Source organism: Osmerus mordax, chromosome 17 (genome assembly GCF_038355195.1).
Source record: "Osmerus mordax isolate fOsmMor3 chromosome 17, fOsmMor3.pri, whole genome shotgun sequence".
Classification (NCBI taxonomy): domain Eukaryota; kingdom Metazoa; phylum Chordata; class Actinopteri; order Osmeriformes; family Osmeridae; genus Osmerus; species Osmerus mordax.
Window position 1 is genome coordinate 10,757,623 of NC_090066.1, and position 26,446 is coordinate 10,784,068.

The 26,446-nt window shown below is 44.1% G+C and overlaps 4 protein-coding genes across 9 annotated transcripts in view; 3 read left to right on the top strand and 1 right to left on the bottom strand.

The window, feature by feature from the left end:
• The first annotated feature begins 150 nt into the window (after positions 1 to 150).
• arfgap3 (ADP-ribosylation factor GTPase activating protein 3) lies at positions 151 to 9,390 on the top strand. 4 transcript variants are annotated; one of them, XM_067254599.1, is made up of 16 exons: positions 151 to 302; positions 1,096 to 1,214; positions 1,372 to 1,444; positions 2,061 to 2,192; positions 2,309 to 2,389; positions 3,447 to 3,543; positions 3,889 to 3,948; positions 4,041 to 4,087; positions 4,234 to 4,382; positions 4,587 to 4,718; positions 4,951 to 5,076; positions 5,470 to 5,619; positions 5,914 to 6,037; positions 6,309 to 6,396; positions 6,536 to 6,660; positions 6,931 to 9,390. In XM_067254599.1, exons 1-16 carry the CDS (start codon positions 234 to 236, stop codon positions 6,946 to 6,948), a joined length of 1,590 nt encoding a protein of 529 aa, XP_067110700.1. In that variant the 5' UTR covers positions 151 to 233; the 3' UTR covers positions 6,949 to 9,390. The 4 variants fall into 4 exon arrangements, with proteins under 4 accessions (XP_067110700.1, XP_067110701.1, XP_067110702.1 ...); XM_067254600.1 differs by having other exon boundaries at positions 6,539 to 6,660; XM_067254601.1 differs by lacking the exon at positions 3,889 to 3,948.
• Positions 9,391 to 10,369: 979 nt separating this feature from the next.
• On the top strand, positions 10,370 to 14,462 carry ikbip (IKBKB interacting protein). 3 transcript variants are annotated; one of them, XM_067254437.1, is made up of 4 exons: positions 10,370 to 10,924; positions 11,009 to 11,126; positions 12,775 to 12,978; positions 13,757 to 14,462. In XM_067254437.1, the coding sequence occupies exons 1-4, from the start codon at positions 10,716 to 10,718 to the stop codon at positions 14,363 to 14,365; spliced, it is 1,140 nt and encodes a 379-aa protein (XP_067110538.1). In that variant the 5' UTR covers positions 10,370 to 10,715; the 3' UTR covers positions 14,366 to 14,462. The 3 variants fall into 3 exon arrangements, with proteins under 3 accessions (XP_067110538.1, XP_067110537.1, XP_067110536.1); XM_067254436.1 differs by lacking the exon at positions 13,757 to 14,462 and adding an exon at positions 11,399 to 12,312 and having other exon boundaries at positions 12,775 to 12,827; XM_067254435.1 differs by lacking the exons at positions 12,775 to 12,978; positions 13,757 to 14,462 and adding an exon at positions 11,399 to 12,668.
• Positions 14,463 to 17,216: 2,754 nt separating this feature from the next.
• ckap4 (cytoskeleton associated protein 4) lies at positions 17,217 to 20,480 on the bottom strand. Its single transcript, XM_067254559.1, has 2 exons — positions 20,058 to 20,480; positions 17,217 to 18,842 (listed from the first exon to the last, which is right to left on the bottom strand). The coding sequence occupies exons 1-2, from the start codon at positions 20,364 to 20,366 to the stop codon at positions 17,637 to 17,639; spliced, it is 1,515 nt and encodes a 504-aa protein (XP_067110660.1). The 5' UTR covers positions 20,367 to 20,480; the 3' UTR covers positions 17,217 to 17,636.
• Positions 20,481 to 21,698: 1,218 nt separating this feature from the next.
• The window catches only part of bltp3b (bridge-like lipid transfer protein family member 3B), a 37,537-nt gene continuing 32,789 nt past the window's right edge, over positions 21,699 to 26,446 (top strand). The window contains 1 exon segment of the mRNA XM_067254091.1: positions 21,699 to 22,005. Within this exon segment, the coding sequence (XP_067110192.1) occupies positions 21,962 to 22,005 (44 nt within the window). The 5' untranslated portion in view covers positions 21,699 to 21,961.

The following is a 26,446-nucleotide window of genomic DNA, read 5'->3' on the forward strand; positions in this document are numbered from 1 at the left end:
CAAGTCCATTTTGAGATTGCGCAAAATGTGAGGTTGACTTCATTACCCAGTGATCTATGCGCCACAGTTACAGTGCTGACCAATCAAGAGCAAGAACAAATCGGTAATCCTCTGACGTGTCCAAACAGCCATGACTAATGAGTAAGAGCTCATGGGTCAGGCATCTTTCTAGAGAAATATCGGTGGATGCTGTTTCGGTCTTTACCTGACAGGTAAAGTCAACAGGTAGAAAGATGAGTGACCCCAGTAAGCAAGATATTTCGGCTATATTCAAGCGGCTGCGTTCCATACCAACAAATAAGGTGAGTTTGTTTTGGTGATCACACCATCGTTACTCGAAATAAGGAAGTAGCTAGCGACACAGGCTATGAGAAAGCATTTGACACGTCGCACTGTTTTGTTGGAGAGTGGAAGATGCGCATGCCATCACCCTGTAACATATATTATAATGGTAGAACATTTGATCTGGGAACGTTTGTATCCTGAATACATATGTTTTGCTGCGTTGGGTGGAAGTAGATTTTTCCTACGCAGTTAATATTAGCTAGAATCTATAGGCTGCTAGCAAGGCTATGTGTTGCCAATTCGAAAACCAGCCGATATTTGGCAAGGATGACAAAGTTTGTGTATCAACGCAACCGAATGTCTTACGTTGACGTGTCATTCATAGGCGAATGTCAAATATAACTCTTATTCAGCGACTCAAATGAAGAACGGATACACGGGTCCAACGCAGCGTTGCAAACTGCAACAGCTGTTACAATGTTGAGCTGAGTTTGCGGTTCTGAACAGTTCATTCATTCCGAGTAAAAACAGCAATTACAACAGTACGTGAAAGTAAGGGGTTAAGGCCTTTGTGTCATTCCCTCGTAGACCGTGTTGATTAAGCTTATATTATTTTGCACTTCAGACCTCCACGCTTGATTGTATTGCGTCATGGGTTGCAATCTATTCGGTCAACACGGTTGCTTCTCCTTATTGCCACATTACATACATAATATTGAAAAAAGATGCTCAGGTCAGTCAAATGCATTTATTTTGCCTGACTTATGTACAGAAATGTGTCAGTAGAAGTTTGAACTTTCTTTCCCTCAGGCCTGTTTTGATTGCTCAGCAAAGAACCCCAGCTGGGCCAGTATAACCTATGGAGTATTCCTATGTATAGACTGCTCAGGGACACACAGGTCCCTCGGTGTACATCTGACTTTCATCAGGTAGGATGACATGCATTGTGTGTGTGTGTAAAGAAAAACTGACTTAAGACCATTTCAATTATGCTATGCCAATCAGTTCTTCTCTCTACACAGATGCTAATAGAGTTCAAATTTTTGCCTGCAGTCTGGACTGAAACTTCCAGTTCTTGTGTTGCAGATCAACTGAGCTGGACTTCAACTGGTCCTGGTACCAGATACGAAGTATGCAAGTGGGTGGCAATGCCAGCGCGGTAAGCATTTGGCATATAATTAAGGCTAGTCTCTGGTAGACCAGTGTCTCAGAGACAGATAAACGGTTAGATGTGAAGAAAACATCTGGTGCAGAACTGTGGGATTTTATGTTTTTCCAGTTTTCTTGTTTTACTATGGAGTTCAAGCCAATCAAAAAGGTGGAAACGGAAATATTTTTCTTTGCTTAGCAGGGTGGAGATTTCAGTGCTTCCTTTGTATTAGTGACTGATGTTTTGTCCTTGACACCTTGACGAGGAACCGGGCCTGAGGTTAAAGGCTTGTCACTATGGGATGTATGATTGAAAGCATGTCCAGTTCCTTCAGACAGCGTTTCACTGCTTTTCCAATGTATCCTGATTTTGCAGTGTTGAAAGGGGGCATGTCCAAAACCAGTTTCAACACCATTTCAGACATTGAAACACTCCATGGATTTACACATACGGCACCATACCAACCCTGTAAGAAGGAGCAGCCTTTTTAATCTACCTAAATGTCTCGAGACACTCCAATGGCTCCGACACAACTGATGACCTACGATGACCGTTGACAACCCCACAACCTGCGGCTCGTCCCCTCCTGTACGCTTCTGTGACTTGTTGTTGTCCTCTTTCCCAGATGGCATTTTTTGCACAGCACGGCTGCACATCCAATGCTGCCAACACCAAGTACAACAGCCGTGCGGCGCTGCTGTACAGGGAAAAAATCAAGACCCTTGCCACACAGGCCACCCGGCGCAACGGCACAGAGGTAAACTACAAAAAGCCGCAGTCCGTCATGGGTGGAAACCAGGTGTAGCATCTTGGGCTATCTAAAAGTCTCCACAAATATCTCATCCATCTGCTGGTGTTTTTGTTTCTGATTAGTTGTGGCTGGACTGCCAAGCCCCCCTATCTCCTACTTCACCTGTTGACAAGCAGGAGGATTTCTTCAGTCTGCATATACAGGTGTGTGTGTGTATGTGTTAGGGGAGGAACAGTACATGTATTCGTATTGAACCGAAACGGTTCGGTGCATGAAATTACACGGTATAAAAATAATTAAAAGTCGCGTGCAAATTAATTAATGTAATGCGGAACTACTGTTAGATACTCATGTTCTTTAGGGACACCTAATCTGTAGTCCCGCCTTGGCTCTGAAGCTCTGATTCAGAGATGGCTAGCAGCACTAAGGACGAGTATGGCGAGTGGTGGCGACCCACAAGAGATAGAGGACCCGCCGGCCTCTTTAAGATCGCAAGTTTGTGAAAACGTCGGTTTCCCAGTCAGTTACAGTAGTACAGGCGAGAGAGTGGTGGATAAGACAAGCACTGTGTGTCGGCGTTGTTCAGCAGTTGTGGGGTATGCGAGTCAGGTGGCTGAGCGGTTAGGGAATCAGACTAGTAATCTGAAGGTTGCCAGTTCGATTCCCGGCCGTGACAAATGACGTTGTGTCCTTGGGCAAGGCACTTCACCCTACTTGCCTCGGGGGAATGTCCCTGTACTTACTGTAAGTCGCTCTGGATAAGAGCATCTGCTAAATGACTAAATGTAAATGTGAGTGGAAATACATGGTAACGAATATATAACGCATCTGGATAAGTGCTAATCAGACGCCATCACCCAGGTGAGCCAATCACTGGAATGAGACAAAAACAACTGTCCAACTTCTCCTCCCTACAGTGCTTAACCAGCCTTTAGATACACATACAAATAGGGTAAAAAAAATCACTGAAGCAATCGGAATTTACATGTCATCTTCAATGCGCCGTATTCACTCGTAGAGGAACCTGGTTTGTTTTGCTTTTCCCTCCATTGTACCGAACCGTGATCTGAACCGCGGTATGAACTGAACCGTGACTTCAGTATACCGTTCCATCCCTAGTATCTGTGGACAGTACATGCATGTGTACGCATTTGTGTGCAAGTGCATCAAGCTTCCTGGTTATCCAATTTGATCCTCTTCACTGATAATGGGCGCACACACACAATTTGTGTTGACATAGTGGTTTGTTTTTTTGGCCAGGCTCCTCCTAAAGAGTTGGTCTCAGCAGGTATGAGCCTCAACTCCACCCTGGCTCCTGAGGAGACCCCCGCCAAGGAGCAGGACAAGGAGACCAATGGTACGTTCACACAGGACTTGTTCTGACTCGCACTCATTGACACAGACACACAAACGCATGCGCTCAGCACACAGACGTTTGCCAACGGACCCCACATACGGACACAAGCACCTTGAGCTGCAATTCTTGTATGAAATTTGTTATTGGAATAAAGTCTTATTATTATATTATTACCACGCTCACTTGTGCAAACACGCACTCGCCCTCAAAGACGCACGCCGTTCTTTGCGCAAACACGCGCACAGGATGGATTATCACCACACCCCTGTATCCAAACATACAGGCGCACACACACACAACTGTGTATCTGAAGGTCCATGGTCATCCTCCTCCTGTGTCTCCCAGGCAATTCAGAGGAGGGCCCTAGAGTGGATGCGCTAAGTGTGTCCCCTAAAGCCACCGTAGGTAAGGTTTAGTCTTTACCCTCAAGGTGAAGGTTTTTAGTTGTAGGGGACCCAAAATTCAAAGAAAGCCTCTGTTCTTTCTCTCCCTCCCAGATCCCTCCTCTATGTTAAAGAAGAAACCAGCGGCAGGAAAGAAAACGGTATGCAGTCTGACATTTTTGTTAGTATTTAATATGTATTTCGTTGTGAATGCCCAGACATGAATGCCACGTTTATTTTTTTCTGGAATATGGATTTAGTATGAATTTGTTTGCCACAAATTGATTTGAGGTGTGTGTGTTTTAAGCTGGGCTCCAAGAAAGGCGGTCTAGGGGCCCAGAAGGTGAGTAGCCAGAGCTTCTCTGAGCTGGAGAAGAGGGCTCAGGCTGTGGATAAGCTCCGCGAGGTGGACAGCACCACCACTAAGAAGAAGACCCCTCAACCAGAACAACCCATGTGAGTCTCCTCTTCACGTTTCATTTGCTATTAAGGTTTCACGTTTTTGATTAGATATGCCGCTTCTTCTTTCTCCCCTCGTACTCTTAAACCCCTTGCATTCAAACGGACATTAAAAGTACGCTGCAAGTTCGAAAAGTCACTTTTTCTGAATGCTTCACTTTCTAAACTCCCCCTCCCACCCATATCTCTCCCTCCCCCCAGAGCTTCCTCTCTCCGTCTGGCCTACAAGGACCTGGAGGAACAGAGGAAGAGGGGGGAGGAGAAGATGAAGGGAATGGAGGGGAAGAAGAAAGAGCAGGCTGAACGTCTGGGCATGGGCCTGGGCAGCAGGAGGTAGGAGGGGCTTGATGCGATGATTGTAATGTCGATGACCACGATGATTCAAGAATACCTGTTGCTGGAGAACAGTCTTATTACACGAGTCCTAAGAACAGGTGGTGACATTCCTCCCATCTGATAATATTGATAACAAAAGCATTCTTTTTGCCATTTAATTTCCCTCTTTTGTCTGTTTTCTCTGTTTTTCCTTCCTGTTTTCCTTTTGTCCTTCCCTCCCTTCCTCTAGTGGCGTGTCTCACTCTGTGACGTCAGACATGCACATCATTGAGCAGGAGAGCCCAGTGGGGGCCAAGACCACCAAAGCAAAGAAGTACATAGATGAAGAGGAGAACGAGGGCTCCTTTACGTCCAGGTATGACCAGCACACACCGCCCTGTACCACGCAACACCGCCCTGGCCCACAAAACACCACCCTGTCCAGTGTTTCCCCTAAGACTTTTTTTCAGGGGGGTTTTAGACAAAATTTGCCCTCCCTTTCATTTTCTATTGAAGTCACATGACAGGCCCTGCAAGTGAGATATCTGGCAGCGAACAGGTAGCCTAGCAAGAGAAGCGTTTATAGGGCATTTGTGACGAGAAACATCAGTATTTTGCCAGTCAAAATGAAACCAGCTAGCATAACACAGCTAGCACAGTATATATTTTCCATTCATTATTTAACCTTACTATGTAATTTAATCTGTCTGTCTGGTTTGAGTCATCACACACACGCACACAGATAAGTGAGTGTTCTGTGTCGTGTTAGAATGTCGTCAAGGTTCGATGACCAGACAGAGACCTCGGATAAGTTCTTCTCTCAGTGGGGTGATGCTGGAGAAGGTGGCTGGAGGAAAGAGAGCACCAAAGCAGAACCTGATTTCTACCTGAGTGCCATGACCTCCTCATTGGACGACAGGTATGAGGTCACAAATCATCTGCCAATCACCAGGCACACAGCTGTTGTAATCATGTGGTTTTACTCCTCTCACTAACGCAAAACATTATTTGACATGTTGATAGTTGCGTATGTAATGTATTGCTTTTTTTGGAAACATTGCTGTTACCATTTTGTATAAGTTCTCATCATTTTAGTTTGGTTTCAAGTCATGCTGGATTAATCTTTTCTAATTTGACTATTACATGGTTTTTGTGCATCCATTCCCAACCTTATCCTTTCTCTCTCCACACACATACACACACACACACACAGGATCACGTCCAGACGGAAACCCGAACCAGTCCCCATCACAGACTTGGGCGAAGCCCGGAAAAAGTTTGGTGACGTGAAGGCCATCTCCTCCGACATGTACTTCGGCAAGCAGGACGAGTCGGATGTAAGCGCTGCCTGTTTGGTCATTCTAGTTAGCTGCTCGATAGTTAGCTGCTCCAATAACAGAACCCTCACCACAGTTGGAATGGAATTTCAGTTACTGCAGCTCTACGCTACTGGTCCCATTCCAAATGTTTCTTAAATAAGGACAGTAATTTTCGTAGTTTTTATTCCCATTCTTCTGGTTACAATAATTTCCTCTAAAACGTGCAAAAGACAATCTGTCCAAGATTTCTTAAGTTTTCTAAATACATATTTGCTCCTGTTGTTCCCAGTACGAGGCCAAGACCAGGCTGGAAAGACTGTCTGGGAACTCCTCCATCAGCTCGGCCGACCTGTTCGACGACCCGAAGAAACAGCCAGGTACGAGCTCACTTCCTGTCTGCAAGAGGACTCGACCCTGACACCACAATGGGGAACATAATGTACATGAGTCAGGGTGCTAGGCTAGCAGCAGCATAAGGCCTGACACAGCGGTGTTGTCTTTCTCTGGTGTCCACAGCAGGCTCGTACCGCCTGACCAACGTGCTACCCAACGCCCCGGACATGTCCCAACTCAAGCTGGGGGTCCGGAACGTAGCTGGAAGGCTGTCTGTCATGGCCAGCGGGGTGGTCTCCTCCATCCAGGTGGGGAGGAAACCCTCTCTAAAGCTACACAGGAGATATGGCAGCATTTAGAGCGTGAAAATGTGTAACTGTGGTTGGGCTGTCTCACCATAGCGTTGAATTTCGCAATGCACAGAAAAGATGTCACTGTAAATGAATGACTTGAGTAACCACACACACTGTAAAGCAGTTAAGAAGTGTGATATGCTACTGGAATTATAGTATTTGCTATTGCTAACACACGCAGGTTCTGTCGCCCCTAACTCCTATGCCTGTGTCTTTTTTTTTCAGGACCACTACAGCACCTAAGTCCAGTGTGAAACACTATGCATTTGGCAGTGGCACACCCATTGGGGAGGGGTTGGGGATTGAGAAGGTGGCTATTGACACACAGATGTATGAAGGACACATGCACATACCAAAGGCTGCCATACAAGAGAATGGGTAAAAGAGTTGTAGGCTCTGAAGGAAGAGAAAAAGGTATGGGTTAACATCCTGAACAGCAGAATATAAAACATGTCTCCATAAAGAGTTTAGGATTTAGCTATATGTAAAAAAGAAATGAATTAATGGAGTGTTAATATGTCATGGAATCCTCTAGGAACTGAGGGTGATATATGCTGGAAGGCTTTTCTGTATAACGAATTTGGTTGTATAAAGTAATTGTTTTGGCACTGTATTATTTTTAATACATTTTGAATGCGAATGATTAGCCTATTTCATTTTTTACGTTAACTTGAGATATTCAAATCTTGTTATACACAGTACAATTAGTGGGGTTTTGGAGGGTATTTTATTTTCTCCCCCCCTTTGTACTAATATTGGTGATTGTAGAAGTCATGCTGAAACATCAGACTACTAGTTATTTTTCTTTGTGTGTTTGTTTTCTTGCTCAGACTATAGCCCGTGTTGACGCCTAATCTATTGGTCTAGCCTCTGGCTAATACCCAAGTGACACCGATTGAGGCACTTTAAAACACAAACAATGTGCGATGGGTGTTTGACTCAATGTGAACTTGTCCAGCAAGCATGGCGGAGCGTAGCTAATCAAGAAATGGGTGGATATAGCTGTTTGTAGTCTGTGGGTCGACTCACAGATTGTGGCCAACAGATCTTGATCTGGAAGTGTATGTGTAGCGTTCATTCAGTGCACATATCCCTTATTTTCATTGCTTTGAAAGTGCCCTTATTGTCCTCTAAGTGCACTTACAATTCCAAACACAGGACCAAGATGGCTACATGTCAAGAAGGCCGGCCTTATATTTTTCTGAAGAAAAGCATTGGTCATTCTGATCCTGAAGGGGGGACCAAGGGTTAACTTTTCTCTGTGTATTGGCACTGTATTTAATACTTTGTTTTTCAAAGTGGGATGTGTTGGTTGTTTATAGATCACACATTATACTGAGAGGACTGATTTATCTGAGTTGTACTTGTATTTTCTGATAAGAGACAAGGAGACCACTTTGAATAATAAATCTCACCAAATTGTAAATGGATGGTTTAGGCTGCGGTAAGGAAATAATTGGCCAATTATTATTTATATATTTTTTTTTTTTGCCAGGAGTGACAAAGGAGGATGAGGCTGCATTAGATTCATAGAGATGTTTAATATAACCATTCTTATATTTGGCTACACCTAGACTGACCCTGATGGGTGGCACAACTGTTGCACTACTTATTATTGTGATGTGACCCTTTGTTGGATGACCTTACACTTGGGCACTATAACATGCGATGTCCAGAAGAAAGGTGTGTTTACTTTAATGAAAGTGTTTTTGCGGTGGTTTTGAGTTTGAGTGGCTGTAATTTAGTAACTGTTTTATTGCTGGAGTCGGTGAACTATTTGTAACTGATGGTGCCTAATCCCAAATCAAGCCTTGCTCCTTTCTCTAAGCAGCATTTCAGATCTTGAGAGGTATGGTGGAATGGCATAATTGTGCCTCACACCAGCTTGGCTGTTATTGCTACAGTTGAATACCTCCTGCAAATGCATAGTGTTTTGGTTGTAAGCATCTGATTTAGGATTGGGTTCTAGACAATGTTATAGCACACTGCCCAATTCTCTCATGTAATCATTTTTATACGTACTCCATTATAGAATGAAGAAAATATAACAACAAACATATTTATGTATGGTAAAAGTTGTCCTTATGAATCTGAATCACATAAAAGATAAGATAGGAATAATACGGTTCATCTTTTTACATTTAATTTATGCCTTAATCCAAAGAGTTGCATTGTAGCACGTTTGCCCTAAAAACAGTAGACATGGTGGAGTCATGTAGGTATCTGCAGTTTGTTGCTGTGGGGTTTTTTGTTTTAATGCACACCTTTTGCACCTGCTTCATTTTAGTTTTTTTCCGTATTATTTACCCTAATGTTACCATAAACATGAGATCCAGTAAATTCAGGTCATTGTGATGCTTTTGTTTTGTCTAGAACTATTAAATGATATATACAAAGTAATGTTGATTTTGCATGGCTCTTCAGCTTTCATTGTGCATCCTGACTTAACAATGATCTCAATTTTAATATCTCAATACTTCAGTTGGTTAGTTTACATTGAGAGCTCACATACACCAATACATGGGGGGGTAAATAGATATACGCTTTAGTAGAAAACATTTTTATAAAATGATAAAGAAAATGTATGACGGCTATTATTATTATTTATACATTTTCATGCTTTATGTAGTTCAAATGAGGCATAATGTCATTTGTGAAAATGCCAAATAAACTGTTACTCCCTTAGACCTGTATTAGTATCACCTTGCATTCTTTCTTAGAATTGGGCACAAGGTATTTGGCAGTGTGAGGGGAGGGGCTGATATGACCAGTGGCTATGCTGGTCATAAAATACTTGGATGGTATGTACACATGAGAACTGCCAGCACAACACTGAGGTTTCTGACGGAGGCCATTCTATCCCTAGTTTTGATTGTTGGCTTGCTCAGCCTGATGGTCTTGATGTAACCAAAAGGAGGACTTTGTGCTTGGTATCTTGAACTTCTCATCACATCTTGTGATGATATGCAGCACATTGATCTCGAAATTAGACTGACTGTGAACACTTCCTGTTGTTCTTGATGGCAGGAAATAATGTGTTGAGCAAGCTTGTGATGAGTGATGGTCTGGATCTAAAACTACACCCCATTATGAAATATTTTTGACTTAACACTACAAGCAATACAAACCTTCTACTTTCAAAACCTTTCCTGTATACTCAACTTTAGGTGAGGCTACTGAAAATGATATTGTATGGATGAGATAATGCTGTTCTCCCAGTGTTCCTGCAGGCATGGAAATAATAAACATTGTATTGTGAACATAAATTGTTCACAAAATCACATTAACATTTTCCCGATTGTCTTTTATCTGTAACAGTCCCCTAATGTGGACAGCTCTCCACAGATCTCGTAATCAGCCAATCCACTCCTACTGCATGTCAGATCCCCCCTCCCCCCCATATATTCTTCAACAAAACCCTCTTTTTACTGCTTGCTATAGTTTTAAACACTACTGCTCAGCAAACTAACATTTGTAAACCATCGTTTGCCCAGTGGGCATCTAATCTAACAGACTCTCAATCAAGCTGTTTAATTCTGAATTGATTATAAATCATAATATACGAATTTGTATACTGAGATGACTTGGCGGAGCTGCCCAATTCTACTGCACTACATGAACTTTTTATGTATTTTCTTGTAGGTTCCGCCAGTCTTGTAGAATAGGGCACGTCGACTGCACAGAATGAACGCACTCGTACTATAACGGATTGAAGGAACGGAAAACGGCTGGCAGTCGCCTACGTGGCTGACGTATTTGTTAATATTCCTCAAACTAAGGAGCAAGGAAGTTGATTCTGTCAGGGATGTAGGCTAAGACTGTGTTGTAGACGTCTATCATCTTCATTATTTATGTACGAAAGTGTATCAAGCATAACTAATTATGGACGGCATTTGAATGGAGTTTCTTGCTTTAGACTGTATTACAAAATCTAGAACTGTGGGGGGTTTTGCCGTCGCTACACTGAATTCTTTGGTTGAAGCTACAAGTTGAAACACTATTGTACCAAAATGCCTAATAACGAAGTAAAGCAAAGAAAGAAGACACAAAAACCAAATGAGGAGATGTCCAATAAGCCAAACAACTGCGAAGATGAGGCGAATAAAGTGGAAACGACTAAAGGGGTCCATTTAGATCGACGCAAAACTTCGGTTTTCTCTCTGGATCTAAGAACGATTGCTTGTCTACTATCCGTGGTAGTTTGTGCTGTCTTAACCTGGTAAGACAACATATTATTAAATTAGGATATGTTAGAATTGTCTTTACCTTTAAGTATTTGATACTGGAACATGTGTTCCTACAGGGTGGTGTTGAAGCAGAATGAAAAGTTAACCGACGTGGAGGAGAAATACAAACACTTGTATGGGAAGACTGCAAGTCTCCTTGAAATGGAGGAGGAAGTACTCGAGGTGTCTAAAAAGGTAACTAGGCCTAATGTAGCTTGAGGGTATAATATTCCTGCTCCTGACAGTTTGTGCGCATAAATATGCAAGAGTATTGTATGTGTGTCGTGTGTAAAAGTTCTAATGGTCTTGCATGGCATTTTTGGTCAAGACAATCATGTACTTGTGTTTCCAACTATACACAGCTGTGCATGGTGTGCTTGCACTTTGTTTCTGTATTTTAATTTGAAAACTGAAGCACTGCAAGCCACAACAGAAACGGCCCTCCCTGTTTTGTGTTGCGGGTGCAGCTCACCACTTCAGAGAAGGAACTCCAGGGGGCGCTCTCCACTGCGTCAGTGGCGGCACGGCTCCAGCAAGACATCTTTTCCCTCCACGCCGCCATTAATGCCATGCAAGCGGATGAAAAATCGGCCTCCCACGACCTCCAGGTGGTCAACGGACGCTTCCTCAACGTAACAGAGACGTGGCAGGAGCGCTTGGCCGCCGTGACGGCCGACCTCGCCACCCTGAAGGTGGAGTCGCGGGAGGCCCACGGCGGGGCCACCGACCGGGTCAACGAGGCAGAGCGGAGAGCGCTGGCCCTGGAAGAGAGGCTGGAGGAGCTGGAGGACAGCACCAGGAGGAACGCCCGGGCTCTGGAGCGCTCGGAGGATGAAGACACCAAACGGGCCCAGGACCAGCTGGACTGGAACACAAAACAAATCCATAAAATGGAGGACCAAGTCCGAGCCCTGATCCGGGCTGACGCCGAGATGGGCGCCCAGCTCCAGGAGCATCTTCCCAGGGCCCAGCAATGCGAGGCCCACCTCCCCGATGTGGAGGAGGCTGTCCGGTCCATCCTCAGATTGGGGGGGGACCTGAGTGGGGCGGAGAGGAGGCTGGAGGAGCTCACCCTCCAGGTGTTTGGGACTGAGGACAGCATGTTGAAGGCGTTGACAGAAATATTGGAAATCAAGCAAGGGCTGGATGCTCTCCAGGCCCACAACAGCATCCTGAAGATGAAGAACGAACTGGGAGTGGTCGCCGAGGCAGTCCGAGAGCTCAGCATGGTGGTGATGGGTGTGGGGTCGCTCAGAGCAGAGGATTCTGAGACTATGGAGGCAGAGGAGGATGAGGATGAGGAGTGGGAGGACCCACAAGCGGATGACCAATCCCAGCTAGCGCTGGACGATGATCGCACTGTGTGACGTCATTGTGGCAGGTCGCATGGGGAAGGGAGGGGTTTATTTTTATTTTATTTTTTTCTGTCAATGCACACAATGTTATGCTTTTCTACATTTGTATGTGACTTCATGTCAAAAACCTTCTGTTATTATCATAAAAAAAAAGGCTTTATGTAGTCACAATTAAGCACTGTCGTTAGCACTGCTGTGATTCGGCAACAGCCGATTAAGTATTCTGAGTAGGTACAGTAGGGTAATGTTATACTACTAAGTAGTTGCAATGAGAAAGTTCTCAAGGTGTATCATGGTATTATTCATTAGAGGCAAAAATGGCAAACAGTATAAGGTAAACTTGTTGAAGAGACTGACTTTCTAATAAAAAGTGTGCCAAGGATTTCCTGTCTTTTTCATTTATTGACAAAATCAGTTGTGGTTACAATCTGCATAACTATTATCTATGTATCTCTCCACTCTCCTTCCCTCTTTGTGTCCCTCCACAGTGTGACAGTATCCAAGACCTGCTGGAGGGCCAGCGGGGGGGTCTGGCCCCCCATCTGGAGCAGGATGTGAGCCAGCTGAAGGAGTGGGCTGCCGGTCTAACAGAGACACACAGCCAACTGCAGGCCAGCCTTGCCGCCCTGTCCAGCGCTGTGGGGCAGATTGAAGAACGCACTTCCGCCATCGCCAAGGATGTAACGAACAAGGTCTGACCTCAGCTTTCACATCAATGCCATTTTGATTCAGTTCCATTGTCGAGCATGGTAATAGTAATTGAGTGAATGAACAATAAGGGTGGGGGGGAAAATGTATTCGCATTTGAATCGCGATTCACTCTTCTAGCTTCTCTTTTCTTTTTTTTCAGAACAATGAGTTTACTAAACTGCAAGAAAAACAATACATTTCAAGGTTTTGATGCATTGGGATTTTTTTCTTCGACACTAAACTGCCTATCACAGTCAAATAGAAACAAGTAACACTAAACAGAAAACTGGAATCAAATGTAATCATATATCGAATTGAAATTTGATTAAAAATCGAATTTTTAATCGAATCGTGACCCCTCGTGAGGTACCAAAAGATTCCCACCCCTAATGAGCAGTAGTTTTTTGTTATGTGCTCCTAACAAAGTGATTAGGCTACCGAGTAGTGTGTTGCGAGTGAATGTGTTGAATGCAAAACTAGCCATTTTGGCTTGAGTTTGAAAGTATCCAACCCAAAATATCCCTCCCACTCCCTTCAAAGCCACTTTCCCATTATTGGTTGTGCTCATTACAGTCCTGCGACGGCCACAGATATAGGATTTATTTTATTTGACTTTCCGAGCATTTAATATATTGATTGCTATCAGAATATGAAGTTTATTTCAGTAAATATGACAAAGTGCTTCTCAAAAACATCACCCACCCTGCCTTTAACCTAAGTATTTGCGTTTCTTTGCATTCCTTCCGCCCTGTCCTCCCTCTCTACTCTCTCTCGTCCCAGGTGGCGTCTGTGAGGACCGACGTGCGTCGGATGGACGGCCTCCAGTCGGAGGTGGAGTCTCTGCTGACCCAGGTTGGTGAGCTGGAGGACAAGACAGCCGTAATGGAGCGCAGCATGGTCAAACGCATCGGCGACGTCCTGGGGGCCAGCATCGATCGCATGGCGGGTCTCCGCGCTGCCTCGGAGAGCGACGCTCAGGCCCTGGAGCAGCTCCGGCGCCGGATCCCTGAGCTCGCCACCGCCGACAAGCAGCTCTCCGACCGGCTGAGGGAGCTAGAGAGCGGACGCGCCCGCCTGATCCGTACCGTGACCTTTGCTGGCGACCTCAAGCCCAAGGTTGCTACCATAAAGAGGGACTTTGCAGCATTCGAGCCGCAACTGGCAGACTTGACCCTCCGCATAGGACGACTGGCAGAGGATTTGGTGAAAAGGGAGGCGGACATCGCAGAGCTCAGACAGACTTTTGATCATTTAAACGTTGTTGAGGGCGACTTGGGTGTTGTGACAAAGCAGTTTAGCCAGATTTCTGACATTCCACATGTAGGAGAGATGCTGCCGCAGGCAAACGTGAGCGAGGCTCTCCCACAAACACACAGTTTGGGAGAGTAAGGAACTCCTGAAGGGACATGGAAGTTGAAGATTTTGAACTCAATTGAAAGGAAATATGTTTAAGGAGATTTTATGGTTGAATAAAACATTTAATTGGTTTTGTCTATTTTTAGTTTTTAAAAGGTTGTCTGGTAAAAACAAAAATATGGTTAGGGTTATGAGAACTAAAATGTATAGGTGACCACTGCACAGCCTATACACCACATCCCACACTTAATCTGTCCTCTTCTGAGAAATTATGTATTGAATATACATGAATGAGTGTGATATGCATCCTTAGAAGTTGGCCCTTGGAATCTGTGTACTTTAATTTTACTTGGCCTTGAATTGCTCCTTTTCCAGTTCTTTGGTATGTTCTCCACGAAGAATAGGTTGTCATTATGATTGACAGGTCTTGTTATTTACCAGTTTTGCAATGTTGGTTAAGTTCCTTCTAGCCTCCCTCTTGCTTGACGAACATCAGGCTGTATATCACATTTACCTAGTTTACCTAAATGACCTGCTCCCTGGACACTTACCCAATGCATTCTCAGCATTAACTTCAAAAGTCAGTTTGTTCAATGGGGTGGAGTGTCCACTCAAAGCATGTCCCTCTCCTTAATGTCAACCCGATGCACTCTTGATGTTTGAGTAACCAACATTGGGGCTCAGTCATTGTGTCCGAAACATGTAGGTACAAGGTGTTCTACAGGAAGTGTTCTTTTCAAGGAGGAAGCATGTAACACCTGGACCACAGCAGAACAGTCACCAGACAACCCACAGCGAATCACATTTCACCGGGCATGCTCCATCCAATGAGGGAATCGAACGTTTACATACCTGAAATTGCTCGGCAACAGCCTAACATCAAGAAGCAGTCTTTACAGTTTGCAGTCCAAGTAGCAGTTTAACACCTTGTCACCATGATTTTACTGATGATAATTACTAGAATAACAAATGACACTTGCTTCTGTAAACTTTGGGTCTTGCCTTTGAGCAGTCAAAATCCCAATCCTAAATAATTGAAGAAATTTAAACAAGATTTTCTGTTGAATCAGAATTCGGTTTATTTGCCATGTATGTTATACAAACACAGAATTTACTGTGGCAGGGAGGTGCAAACACTAAACATATACAAATCTTAAATTAAGTAAAGGTACAGAAGTTTAACTATTCCTAAGAACTAAACAATCTAAGAATAAAACAATTTAAATATAAAATATATATAAGAATAAGAATGAGCAGCATGAGTGGTCAACGTAGTGCAATCAGATACTGGGTTAAATAATGAATGAATGTCAGTGGGAGTCCTTGGCCTTGTTGAAGAGGCCAGTAGCAGATGGAAAGAAACTTATGGCGTGAGGTTTTGGTCCTGATGGACCGCAACCTTCTGCCGGAGGGGAGTAATTGGAACAGGGAGTGGCCAGGGTGGGAGGGGTCGGCCACAATCTCGGTCGGCCTCGCTCGCCTCAGGGTCCTCGAGGTGTGCAGGTCCTCGAGGGTAGGCAGATTGCAGCCGATCAGCTTCTCAGCAGTGCGGATGATACGCTGCAGTCTGCTCTTGTCCTTGGCAGTGGCAGCAGCGTACCAGATGGTGATGGAAGAGGTGAGGATGGACTCAATGATGGCTGTGTAGAAGTGCACCGTCATTGTCTTTGGCAGGTTGAATTTCTTCAGCTGCCGTAGGAAGTATATCCTCTGTTGTGCTTTCTTGGTGAGGGAGCTGATGTTCAGTTCCCACTTGAGGTCCTGGGAGAGGATGGTGCCCAGGAAGCGGAAGGACTCCAGTGTTGACTGGGGAGTCTCACAGGGTGATGGGGGTGAATGGGGCTGTATTCTTCCTGAAGTCCACAACCATCTCCACTGTCTTAAGAGCATTGAGCTCTAAGTTGTTCTGGCTGCACCAGGTCACCAGGTTGTCAGCTTCCCACCTATAATCAGACTAGTCCCCGTCAGAGATGAGCCCATTGAGGGTGGTGTCGTCCGCAATCTTCAGAAGTTTGACAGACGGATGACTGGAGGTGCAACTGTTGGTGTACAGGGAGAAGAGCAGAGGGGAAAGGACACAGCCCTGAGGAGATCCGGTGCTGATGGACCGGGAGTCAGAGACTTGTGTTCCCAGCTTAACACACTGCTTCCTGTCAGACCGGAAGTCTTTTATCCACCTGCAGGTGGAGTCGGGCACGTTCAGCTGGGAGAGCTTGTCCTGAAGCACATGCGCTTAAGGAATAATTAACTTTCAGTTAATTTGATTAATGTGGTATCTACCAAGGCAGTGGCACACACAAATGTGTATCCACTCACGTTTGTGTGTTAGCGCTAAATTGGTTCTAAGTGGCTCATCAAGTTCTCATTTCATCTTCCTCAGTTTCATTGCCATGAGCAGTTTAATCTTGCAGTGATTGTCCCCACTACAGATGAAAGTAATTACTGTCAATTAGCGCGATAAATCATGTTTTGTTATATATTCCTGCAGTGTGTCATAATAAAATATTCCAGTGATCTTTTAATGAAGCATCACTCTTTACATCTTTACACACTTATTACCCATTAGGTCCCAGAGAAGTACTTCAACTAAAGAGGGTGTTGACCTTGTGGCTTGTTGGCTCTTTAATCTTTCTTCAATCAACAGGAAACAAGTCAGCTGACTCTTTCTGAGGTATTATGGTTGTCTGATATACGGAAAAAACTCAATTGTGTACTCTGATCATTCAGGTATGTATCTGGCAGATTATATGTTACTAAATATACATGCAAATATTATGTTAAATACATTATAATAGCCCATTTAAGCATCAAGTTCAATAGGCAGCAAGAAAAGTTAAATATGTTTGGAGTTGTAAAAATCAGTAGTCTACAACACTGGTTATACATTTATTTTTTATTTTTGTTACAACAAAACACAATCAGTAAACCATGACATGTGCTCAGTAAAAGAGCTTATTGCATTTGGGTGTCTGAAACAATCCTGAAATCAGAAACTGGATTGAAAAAAAACAACAGTATATAAAAAAAAATACAGTGCACTTTGAATATTGGTTTTGATTCACAGAACAGCAGGTGACACTCCTTTTCCCTATTACCCAATCTACTGTAGCCCTACCTGCAAACTACCTCTCTTCTAGCTCCACCTATTAAGATGTCTCAGAAATATGACCATGGGGATTTTCTTTTGGCTAAAAGTATGCCAATGTAGTTGTACCTCAAGGGAGAATATACAATTACAAAACAAGAAGAACCTTAACATCTTATGTTATTACCCCAGGATGATGTCATACTGCTTATTCACTTTTTATGACCTCGCTCCCACTTTCACTTCTTTGTGTTTTGGGACGTTGGACAGCGCTTCTAGAGTGCTTATTGTTTTCTGCAGTTCACCCTGAAGGACAGAAATTGCATTGTCATGCTTCTCCAGCCTAGCTGCCTTCTCCACCAAGCCGTCGACTGTGCTCCTCAGATTCTCCAGGTCTTGTGGAGGCTGGGCAGCTAACACGCTCTTCAGCCCCTCAATCTGCTCAACAACGTCGGAGTCCTTGGCAGCTAACTCAGTTTGAGAACCGCTAAGAGCAGCCATGTTGGACTGCAGCTCCACAAGGCTTTTTCTCAGAGCATCCAGCTCCCCCTCCAGGGCCTTTTCCATGGCCTGACTTTGTGCTGCTTGCTTACTGTCGTGGTAGTCAACTTTAGCGAGCAGAGCCTCGACTTTGGAGCTCAGGTCTGATACAGATGCTACTAGTGACTCAACGGTGTCTTCTGAAGCTCTGAGTCGTCCGTCCAGGTCGTCTGACGTTTTCTCTGCCCGGGAAACCTCCGCTTGAAGTTCCTTCTCCAGACTGTGGAGAGCGCCGGTGGCAAGTTCGAGGCCACCTTGCAAGATCTGAGCTTGGTCTGTCAACGCTTGAACACCGGCTTCTGCCCCCATCAGCGACTCCTTCAAACTTCCAGACGTTTCCAGCACCAGAACTCGCACTGCCTCCACTTCCTGGGACAGTGACCCCACTTCCTGGTTGCGTGTGTGGAGCTCTGCCCCCACCGCAGTGATTTGCTCTCCCAGGGAAATGGCCGAGGCCTCTACGGCTTTTTGGTTGGTGCCGAGTTCAGAAACGGTGTCTACGATGGCGGACAGTTCCTGCTTGATCAGGTTAGGGTCCTCCATGTCACCCAGACGGGCTTTGATGTCAGCCAGCTGGCTCTGCGCCTCACCCTGGGCCTCGGTGAACTCAGCCACACTTGCCGCGATGGAGCGACTAAGCTCCACCAGACGCTCCTCCAAGGTCTTCTCCAGGGAGGAGAAGTCCTGCTCTCGAGCTTCCTTCACCTCCTTGATGCCGTCAGAGAGGTCACGGAGTAGCTCGCTCTGGAGCCTTCCGAGGGCATCCTCCACCCGCCTGGTCTCCGCCTCACCCTTCCTCACCGCCCGGCTTGCCCCCTCTAGCTCGGTCCGGGTGGTGCCCAGCACCGACTCCAGCCCATCCACAGAGCTCCTCAAAGACTCCACCTGTGAAAATAAGTCAAGGCGGAACCCAAACACATCAGTACAGATTGGGGCAACTGTTGTACCTCACAGGTGGCTATTGTCTCCATTTCTAAAACGTTTCTACTACAGTTTTCATATCTATTCAAGTGTTACAACACAAATAAATTGACAAATTAACCAACTCCAAAGACTTCAGTAAACTGTGATACAGTATTTTCTCTCATTGTTAATACATGATTTATAAACATTATCAGTCAGTTGTACAACGTTGTCTCAAAATACCTGTGGATTACAAGTTGTTTTGAGATTTCAGTTGTAAACATGATCCAAAAATGGATCGATGATCTGTTTTGCCATCCATGATTTACTTCAGAACAAACTAAATGTCTGTTGGTACGAAAATAAAAATCCAACTTTGGTGGAAGGAGTTTGGAAGCCTACAAAACGAGCAATGTTAACATGTAAATGGGAGGTTTACCGTGTACATCTTGTTGCGCTATGGTGTACGTACTGTACATGTTTGCCACCACAAAAAGGTCAACGTTAAACCGGAATGTGTAAACCCCTATGCGTAAATCTTTTTGTAGTAGCAGGGTGCGTTAAGGCATTGAGTAAATACAATTTATGATATGAATGAGTACAGATATGAAGCTAATCTAACAAAGAAAATAGTTACATTATGACGATTTTTATTTGTTCTACATAAGTTTTAAAAAGACACTAAACTCAGTCACACCCCAGCTAACAAAGGACGTCCTGGGGACGTTCGGTGACGTTCCTATTTGGTCCCCTATAGGTTATACCGTGACGTTATCCTTAGGAGGTCCTTAGGACGTTATTAAAGTTCCTGAAAGGTCACAATTTAGTCAGTTATAGACATTTATTTTTTAACTTTCAGGGGACGTTCCAGGAACGTCCCTGGTTGGTTATGATCGGCGTACGCCGATTTAACTACACATCGCAAATTAATTTGGCTACTTTGTTTATTCAGTGATTAAGCTAATACATTACGTTTCTTGTGCCAACTCATCGTGTTTTTACAGGAGGGGGAGGTAGCCGTTTCCCTACCCGTTTCCTCTGAAGGCGACCATGTCCTAAAGTGATACATTTCAATGTCAATGTATTCTACCCCGTTTAGTTCCACAATCTACAACGACTGTTCTTATCTGGTGTCTTTGCCATCATAATCAAATTAAACGGGCGTAATCTATTTGTTTTATTGATTGCTTTACCTACCTGCTGAAGAACATTTTCCATTTTACGCGTGAGCTCTGCATTTTCCTTTAAACTCTCCTCGTTTTTGGTGCTGACTTCATGGACTTCTTCTAGTACTTGTTGCAGATAAAAAGCGGCAAAACCTGCAGCAGCAACTAAAACGATATAACACACAACTGCTATAACTTTGACCCAACTTTCCGACCCTGACCCATGGGGTGCAGAGCCACTAACCCCATTGCTAGTTTTCTGAATTTTCTTCGCCACGTCATCTTGAATAGATGGGGCTGAATTCTTTTCGCTTGTATTGGGCTTTCTGTTTTTCGTCATGGCTAGAGATAGACCTTCAAGCAGGGAGGTCTAGGCTATTATAGCTGCGGTAGAAAAGAGATGCTGATGGTAATGGCTTTACTTTACATTCGGCGTATCAGGGAGCGCTTCGTGTCTCTCCTGGAGGTTGCTTTGCGTTGAGGTATGAGAAGAGGGGGCGTCTCTTCTTGTTGAATCAAAAGTCCTGGGCTGGGCGACTTTAAAATTGGTGGCTTTTGTAGCGCCTTATCCCGTTCCTCCGAGTCCAAGTTGACAAAATATTTCACTAAAACGTGTTTTTGAAGCAGGTGTGACAATAATAGTTATTGGCTGTGATAGGGTAGTGATGCTCTGCAGGAGCCTATCATTTCAGCCATATAACGAAACATATGATAGTATTATCATAGTCTACATATGAGATAATATGCTAATGTACATTGCAGGGGTTAAGGACAAATGTAGTGATGCACTAGGCCTAGACCAGAACTCGGTTAAATCAAAGTTTCAGGGTTAGGGAAGGAGAGGGGGTTAGCTCTGGCTTGCTCCTCCCCTTCATACGTGGCAGCGGTTTCCATACAGTGTACTCAGTGTCCAGTCCTCTTAAATGAGCTATGTTTAGTAGGATTCTTTACCAACTCATACCTCAATGTCATGACCATAACACTGAATAGGCCTATAGCTCGTCATAAAAACACATTTACAAAACGCCCTAGGGCTACCTGCATATTTTAAATATTTAACATGCTAATTATTCGCAGCTGCAACATTGCAGTTTGTTTGCAGATGTTTTTTTAAATTAAGGAAAAGTGTGTTGTCTACTGGATGTCCTGCTATTTAACGTTAGGGTCTTAATTTGAGTTATTGCATTGATTGCATTGTAATATGGTGATTATCCACTAGAGGTCAGAAAAGGACTGATCGACCACTCTATGGCCATAAATAAGTTTGCCCCAAGAAGCAGCGTAATGCTAAATAGAGCCACGTATGATTACATTATACTATTTTTTGCACTACTTGAGAAAATGAATTTTTTTTCTTCATTTACATAGTTTAATAACATAATTGGACAACATACATTCATAGCCATTCGAGCCATATCTCTCTGGAAAGCTGGGTACCTATTCAAATAGAAGGGTCTCGATTGTTAGTTATGTATTTGTAATAAAACAGTATTTAGCTACAATCTTCATGCCCCCCCCCCCCCCAACCCCCACACCCCCCACACACCCCCGTAATGACCGTCATCCCTAGCCCGCCTGCAAACTCGCTGTCATTGTTGCCCCGCCCTCTAGAAGCTGTGACAGGGGCAAGCACAACACACACCGCCCGCCTCAGGACAGGTATTGCTGGAGAAGATGGACTTGGGGGCTAGCTTGTCAGCTAGCTAAGTGGATATAATGGCTTATACCCGCTCTCTGGAATGGTAGTTTAGCAAGCTAGATTTCTCTCGATTGCTTGGAATACACATGTTTTAACCTTCCTAATTTCCGTGGGAAGGACGCGAGGACTGGTTGCCTTTGACCACTAAAGATGCACCCCGAAAAACTGTCACTGAAGTAATTTTTTTTTACCGCATCCCTTGGAGTACAGTAGAAAGCTGAATCATTAATACGGTCATGGCTGGACTAATCAAGAAACAGATCCTGAAGCACCTCTCCAGGTCAGTCTCAATCGATATGTGGCGGAGAAACAAAGGGCATATCCCCTTGAGGTGCAATCTGACAGCCCAGATAATGTTAGCAGCTTGGTATTTAGCTAGCTAGCTAGCTGGCTCATGTTGCTGGCTAGCTAGCACGGTTAGCTCTAGCTAGCTATCGTGAGGTTTATTGCGAAACAGTCAGTATCAGTCACCTCTACTGTCTAGTCTAGTTTACCAACATGCTAACCCTAACAAGCAGGATCCTCTCAGCTCACCTAGCTCGCTAACAACACTGTGTATGTAGACAACACGTTATCTGGCTAATAATTGTATAAATGGCTAACACACAGGCCACATCGCATTGAAACCACTAACTTGGATCTGTCTAGCCTTACAGGATGACACTGACTGTACAGCGCCGTTCTGCAAGCGAGCAATGTTTGCTCTACATCAAATCTCGGTCATGTCATACTGTAGTCACGACTGAAAAGCTAACTATAGCCTGAGCAAGTAACATAGGGCACACAGACTGGCTTATTCCGTTATCCGCTGCATCTTCCACACCTATATCGGGCACCTGCGACACCAGGTCCAAATGTGACTCACTTGTCTCCTAGCTTAATAGTTTACACACAAGTGTCACTGACTCGGTTAATTTTGTCTAGTTTCTAAATATTTTAGGCTACAGGACAAGGATTACAGGTTGCAGCCGAGCTACCAGCCTTTCAACCCACTTGCATTATTTATTGTTCCATTCTGCGCCCAAGGGACCTTCATTAGAATACTTTTTCATACTTCCTATTCTAAGTGATAACTTCAGAGCAACAGTTCTTACCCTTCACAGGTGCAGTGGTCCCTTTAAACTGATCAGTGAAGACTAACCTATACCTTATACTTTGAAAGATACTTGACCAAGCGTGACAGGCCAATGCCATTGTTTCAACATCCTACCTCATAATACAGGTTGCACTCCACTTCCTAGCCCAGCTAAGAATGAACTACAGGGATACACCTTTTGGTAGTACCGTCTGTGCATTTTAACTGGTTCATACTTCATTAGGGTCTGTCTGTCTATCATAGCTTTTTCAAGTATTACAAGCCCCATTATAAAAGGCTATTGTTGAAAACCTATTGGCTATGGATGATTTATTTTCATGTTCATAAACAATACCAAAGCCACATTTTGTATTGTCCACAGCACCTAGCCCAAGGGTTGCATTTGTCCTACAGCAAAAGTGTGTGAACGTCTCTAAATTGTGTGTGTGTGTGTGTATGTTTGTTTGCACAGACTTGCGAGTATGCAAGCCCACAATTAGCATCAGAGACTCATTAGAAGGAAATGATGTCATCACTCAGTCCCCAGGCCTGTAACGTGACCTCAACTGTCCTGTTGTGATTGGTCAAGCTATTGGCGGAAGCCCAGCCCTTAACTACTCAGTATAATGAAGTCATGGCAACGTCCAATGCCTGAGGTAGGCATTCTGTAGGAGCAACGTCACAAAGGTGTCCAGATAGATATGGAGTAGAACAGAATAAAGACTGCAGTCAACAGAATAGACTGATCTACTTTACGTAGCCTAACTGAAAGTTGTAGCTTGTTATGGTGGAAGAGTTTTATAGTATTACCTTGGAGGTAATAGTTAATGTGTTCTTGCCTAAAGACGGCTTGCCTTTGGTGCCATGTTGTGTGTGTCAACACATTCTGAGTACTGTAAACACACACACACACACACACACACACACACACACACACACACACACACACACACACACACACACACACACACACACACACACACAATCCTTAAGGTAGTGTATCCCATTCTCTTGATACTATAAAAAAATCCAGTCGTTGATGTGTGTGTGTGTGTGTGGCAGCTGGAGGTGTTTTCAGCAGCAGTGTTTGTGTATGATGCCAGTCTCAGGTGGCCCCTAGGGGTGAGTTGATAAGGCGTTGACTCTCCCTATTACCTACAGGCTCGGGTATCGACAGAACCCAGTACCATGGCAGACACGGCAGTGTCTGGTTACACACACAAAAACACACACAGACTTTTGTTCGATACATAACACAACCACACTTATAAACACACCACACACACAAACACACATCAAGTAGGCTGTTGTCAAACCCTCCCCTGACTCAAATAGGCGACCCACTTAGGGAAGTAGAGCAGTGGCGATTTCTTTAAGACTGCAAGGGAAGCTCAGCTTCCCCTAACATTTCAAAAAATTCATGGTCAAATATTTACTATTGTGTTAACATTTTAAATGCGTTAGAACACGTTCATATCGAAGACGAGTTGTGAACTAGCCAGTGAACTAGCCAGTGAACTGAAAATGTATATGATGTAGGCCGAAAATGAGCTTCCCCTGTTTGAAAGACCAGCAGCCGCCACTGAAGTAGAGATTGAATCAGCTTCCCTGGCCTTTAGCAACAACAAAAAAACACACACAAACACATACAGCTCATTATGTACTTCCCCTGTGTTTAGCGTTAGCTACCTCTCTTGTGAAAGCTCCTAAAGTCTGCTTCTCTAGTAGTTGTTTTCAAGCTCTCAGACAGTCTAAAGCCATTTTTTGATCACCCTCCAAACATTTAACAGCCACACCGCACAAGATGTCTTTGGACATTTAAGATAGTGCTCAGTGTCCTGTGCTTGAGAAGTACCCTACTTTTCCTATTTTGGGTTAAACTGATCTGGGTGGCGGAGGACCAGTGTCAGCCTTCAGAGTTAGCACTGTGTGGAAGACAAGTATCCACTTTTGCAGCGTTTGGCAACAGGTGACCCAAAACTGTCCCCCCAGCAATAATGACAAATTATTTTGATAATCCAATTGGTCCAATCCGACAAGGGCGTAGAATTTGTCGGGATGCTAGTTACATATACATAACAAAGACACGGAAACACACAAACTTTCCCTACCAAAAATTGCAAAGTGTTGACTTGGAATTAACTATTGTCTCTATCAAAGATTAAATCAAACCTACAGCTGTGGCCAAAAGCATTGGGAGCGACATACATTTTGTTTTTGCAAAGCTTGCTGGGTCTTGGCATAAAATGCTAATATAATTTCAGTAAGTCATATCATCGGCACAGGGGAAGTGTGAACTAGTTCTAGCCAGGTGAAATCACTTTCATATCATTCTGATGGGATTTACGAGCAGATTGACTGTTGTAAAAGAGGGGACTATTTGCATGTATTTAACATTTTCGCCCCCAAAAAGCTGTAAAAAATATTAAATGTGCCATATTGTTATTCCAGTATTCTATAGAAACGTGAAAACATTTTTCTCAAATACTGAACCAGCAAACTTTGCAAAACACATTTGTCATTGCCAAAACTTATGGCCACGACTGTACACCCTAACACACAGGCATTGCAGGAATGAAACCAGGTAGGATGAACACATAGTTGTCTTTCCATTCTTCTTTGTATGCTCTATTTTTACTGGAAACGTATTTCCTCTTTAGACTTTTTTTTATCGTAACATTTTACTCTTCCTATCTAGCTTAAAGGTAGTGTGTAGCATCTAGCTAACTTCACTCTACCCATGTAATAGCGTACCACCAGCATGCAAGCAATTCAGCAGTTTCCTAAGCAGGCACAACAAGACACACAGTAACAGTCTGTCGCAATTACCAGTGGCATTTATTTTATCAATCAATTTCTTAAATTAACCTTAGATTATGTTCTGGCCCACCATCTAATGGCTTAGAAAAAAATGCGCCCAAACTTATTTGCCGACCCCTACACTACTGAGTCTGGTTGTTCTCTAGACAGACTGTATAAACCAAGTTTGATCGTGGTCTCAGTGTGATTCCCTACGTCTTAAAAGAAGAGAGTGGGGGGGGGGGGGGTCAGCAAGGGGACACTGGGCTTTAAGACTTTCCAGACGGCCTCCTGGATCCGTACTGAGATAAGACAAGGACGCTCGGGGAGACCCTGAGTGATCGCTGAAGTGTTCATGGATGTAGTGGTCAACATCTGCTCGTGTGATAATTTGACTGGGATTACGGTTTTAATATCGACTCCTGGTGTTGCCTCTCAGGATGTACAGTACCAGTGATACCGTTTCATAGTCTAGTCAAAGGATGCTTCTGGGAAAATTTAAAGGAGCACAATGTGGTGTATTTATTTGGATGGTGTGTGTCTGTGTTTCCTGTGAGGATGAGAACACACACTTTTGTGTGCGTATTGTGACATTGGTCTGTGGTCTTTTTCCAGGTCTCGGTGTCCTCTACTTGTGTAATTGGCGCCCTGTATCCCCCCTCTTTGCCTAACCTTTTCTCTATCCCCACAGAGGCATAAATATTCCATTGCCCTTGGGCACACTGTGCCAACACAAGCCCATTTTACTTAGACAGGTCGGCTATTTGTTGCAGGATAAAAGAATGTGTGTGTGTGTGTCTTGTATTGAGTGTTTGTGTGACATGCATTTGTCATGGAAGCGAGGGGA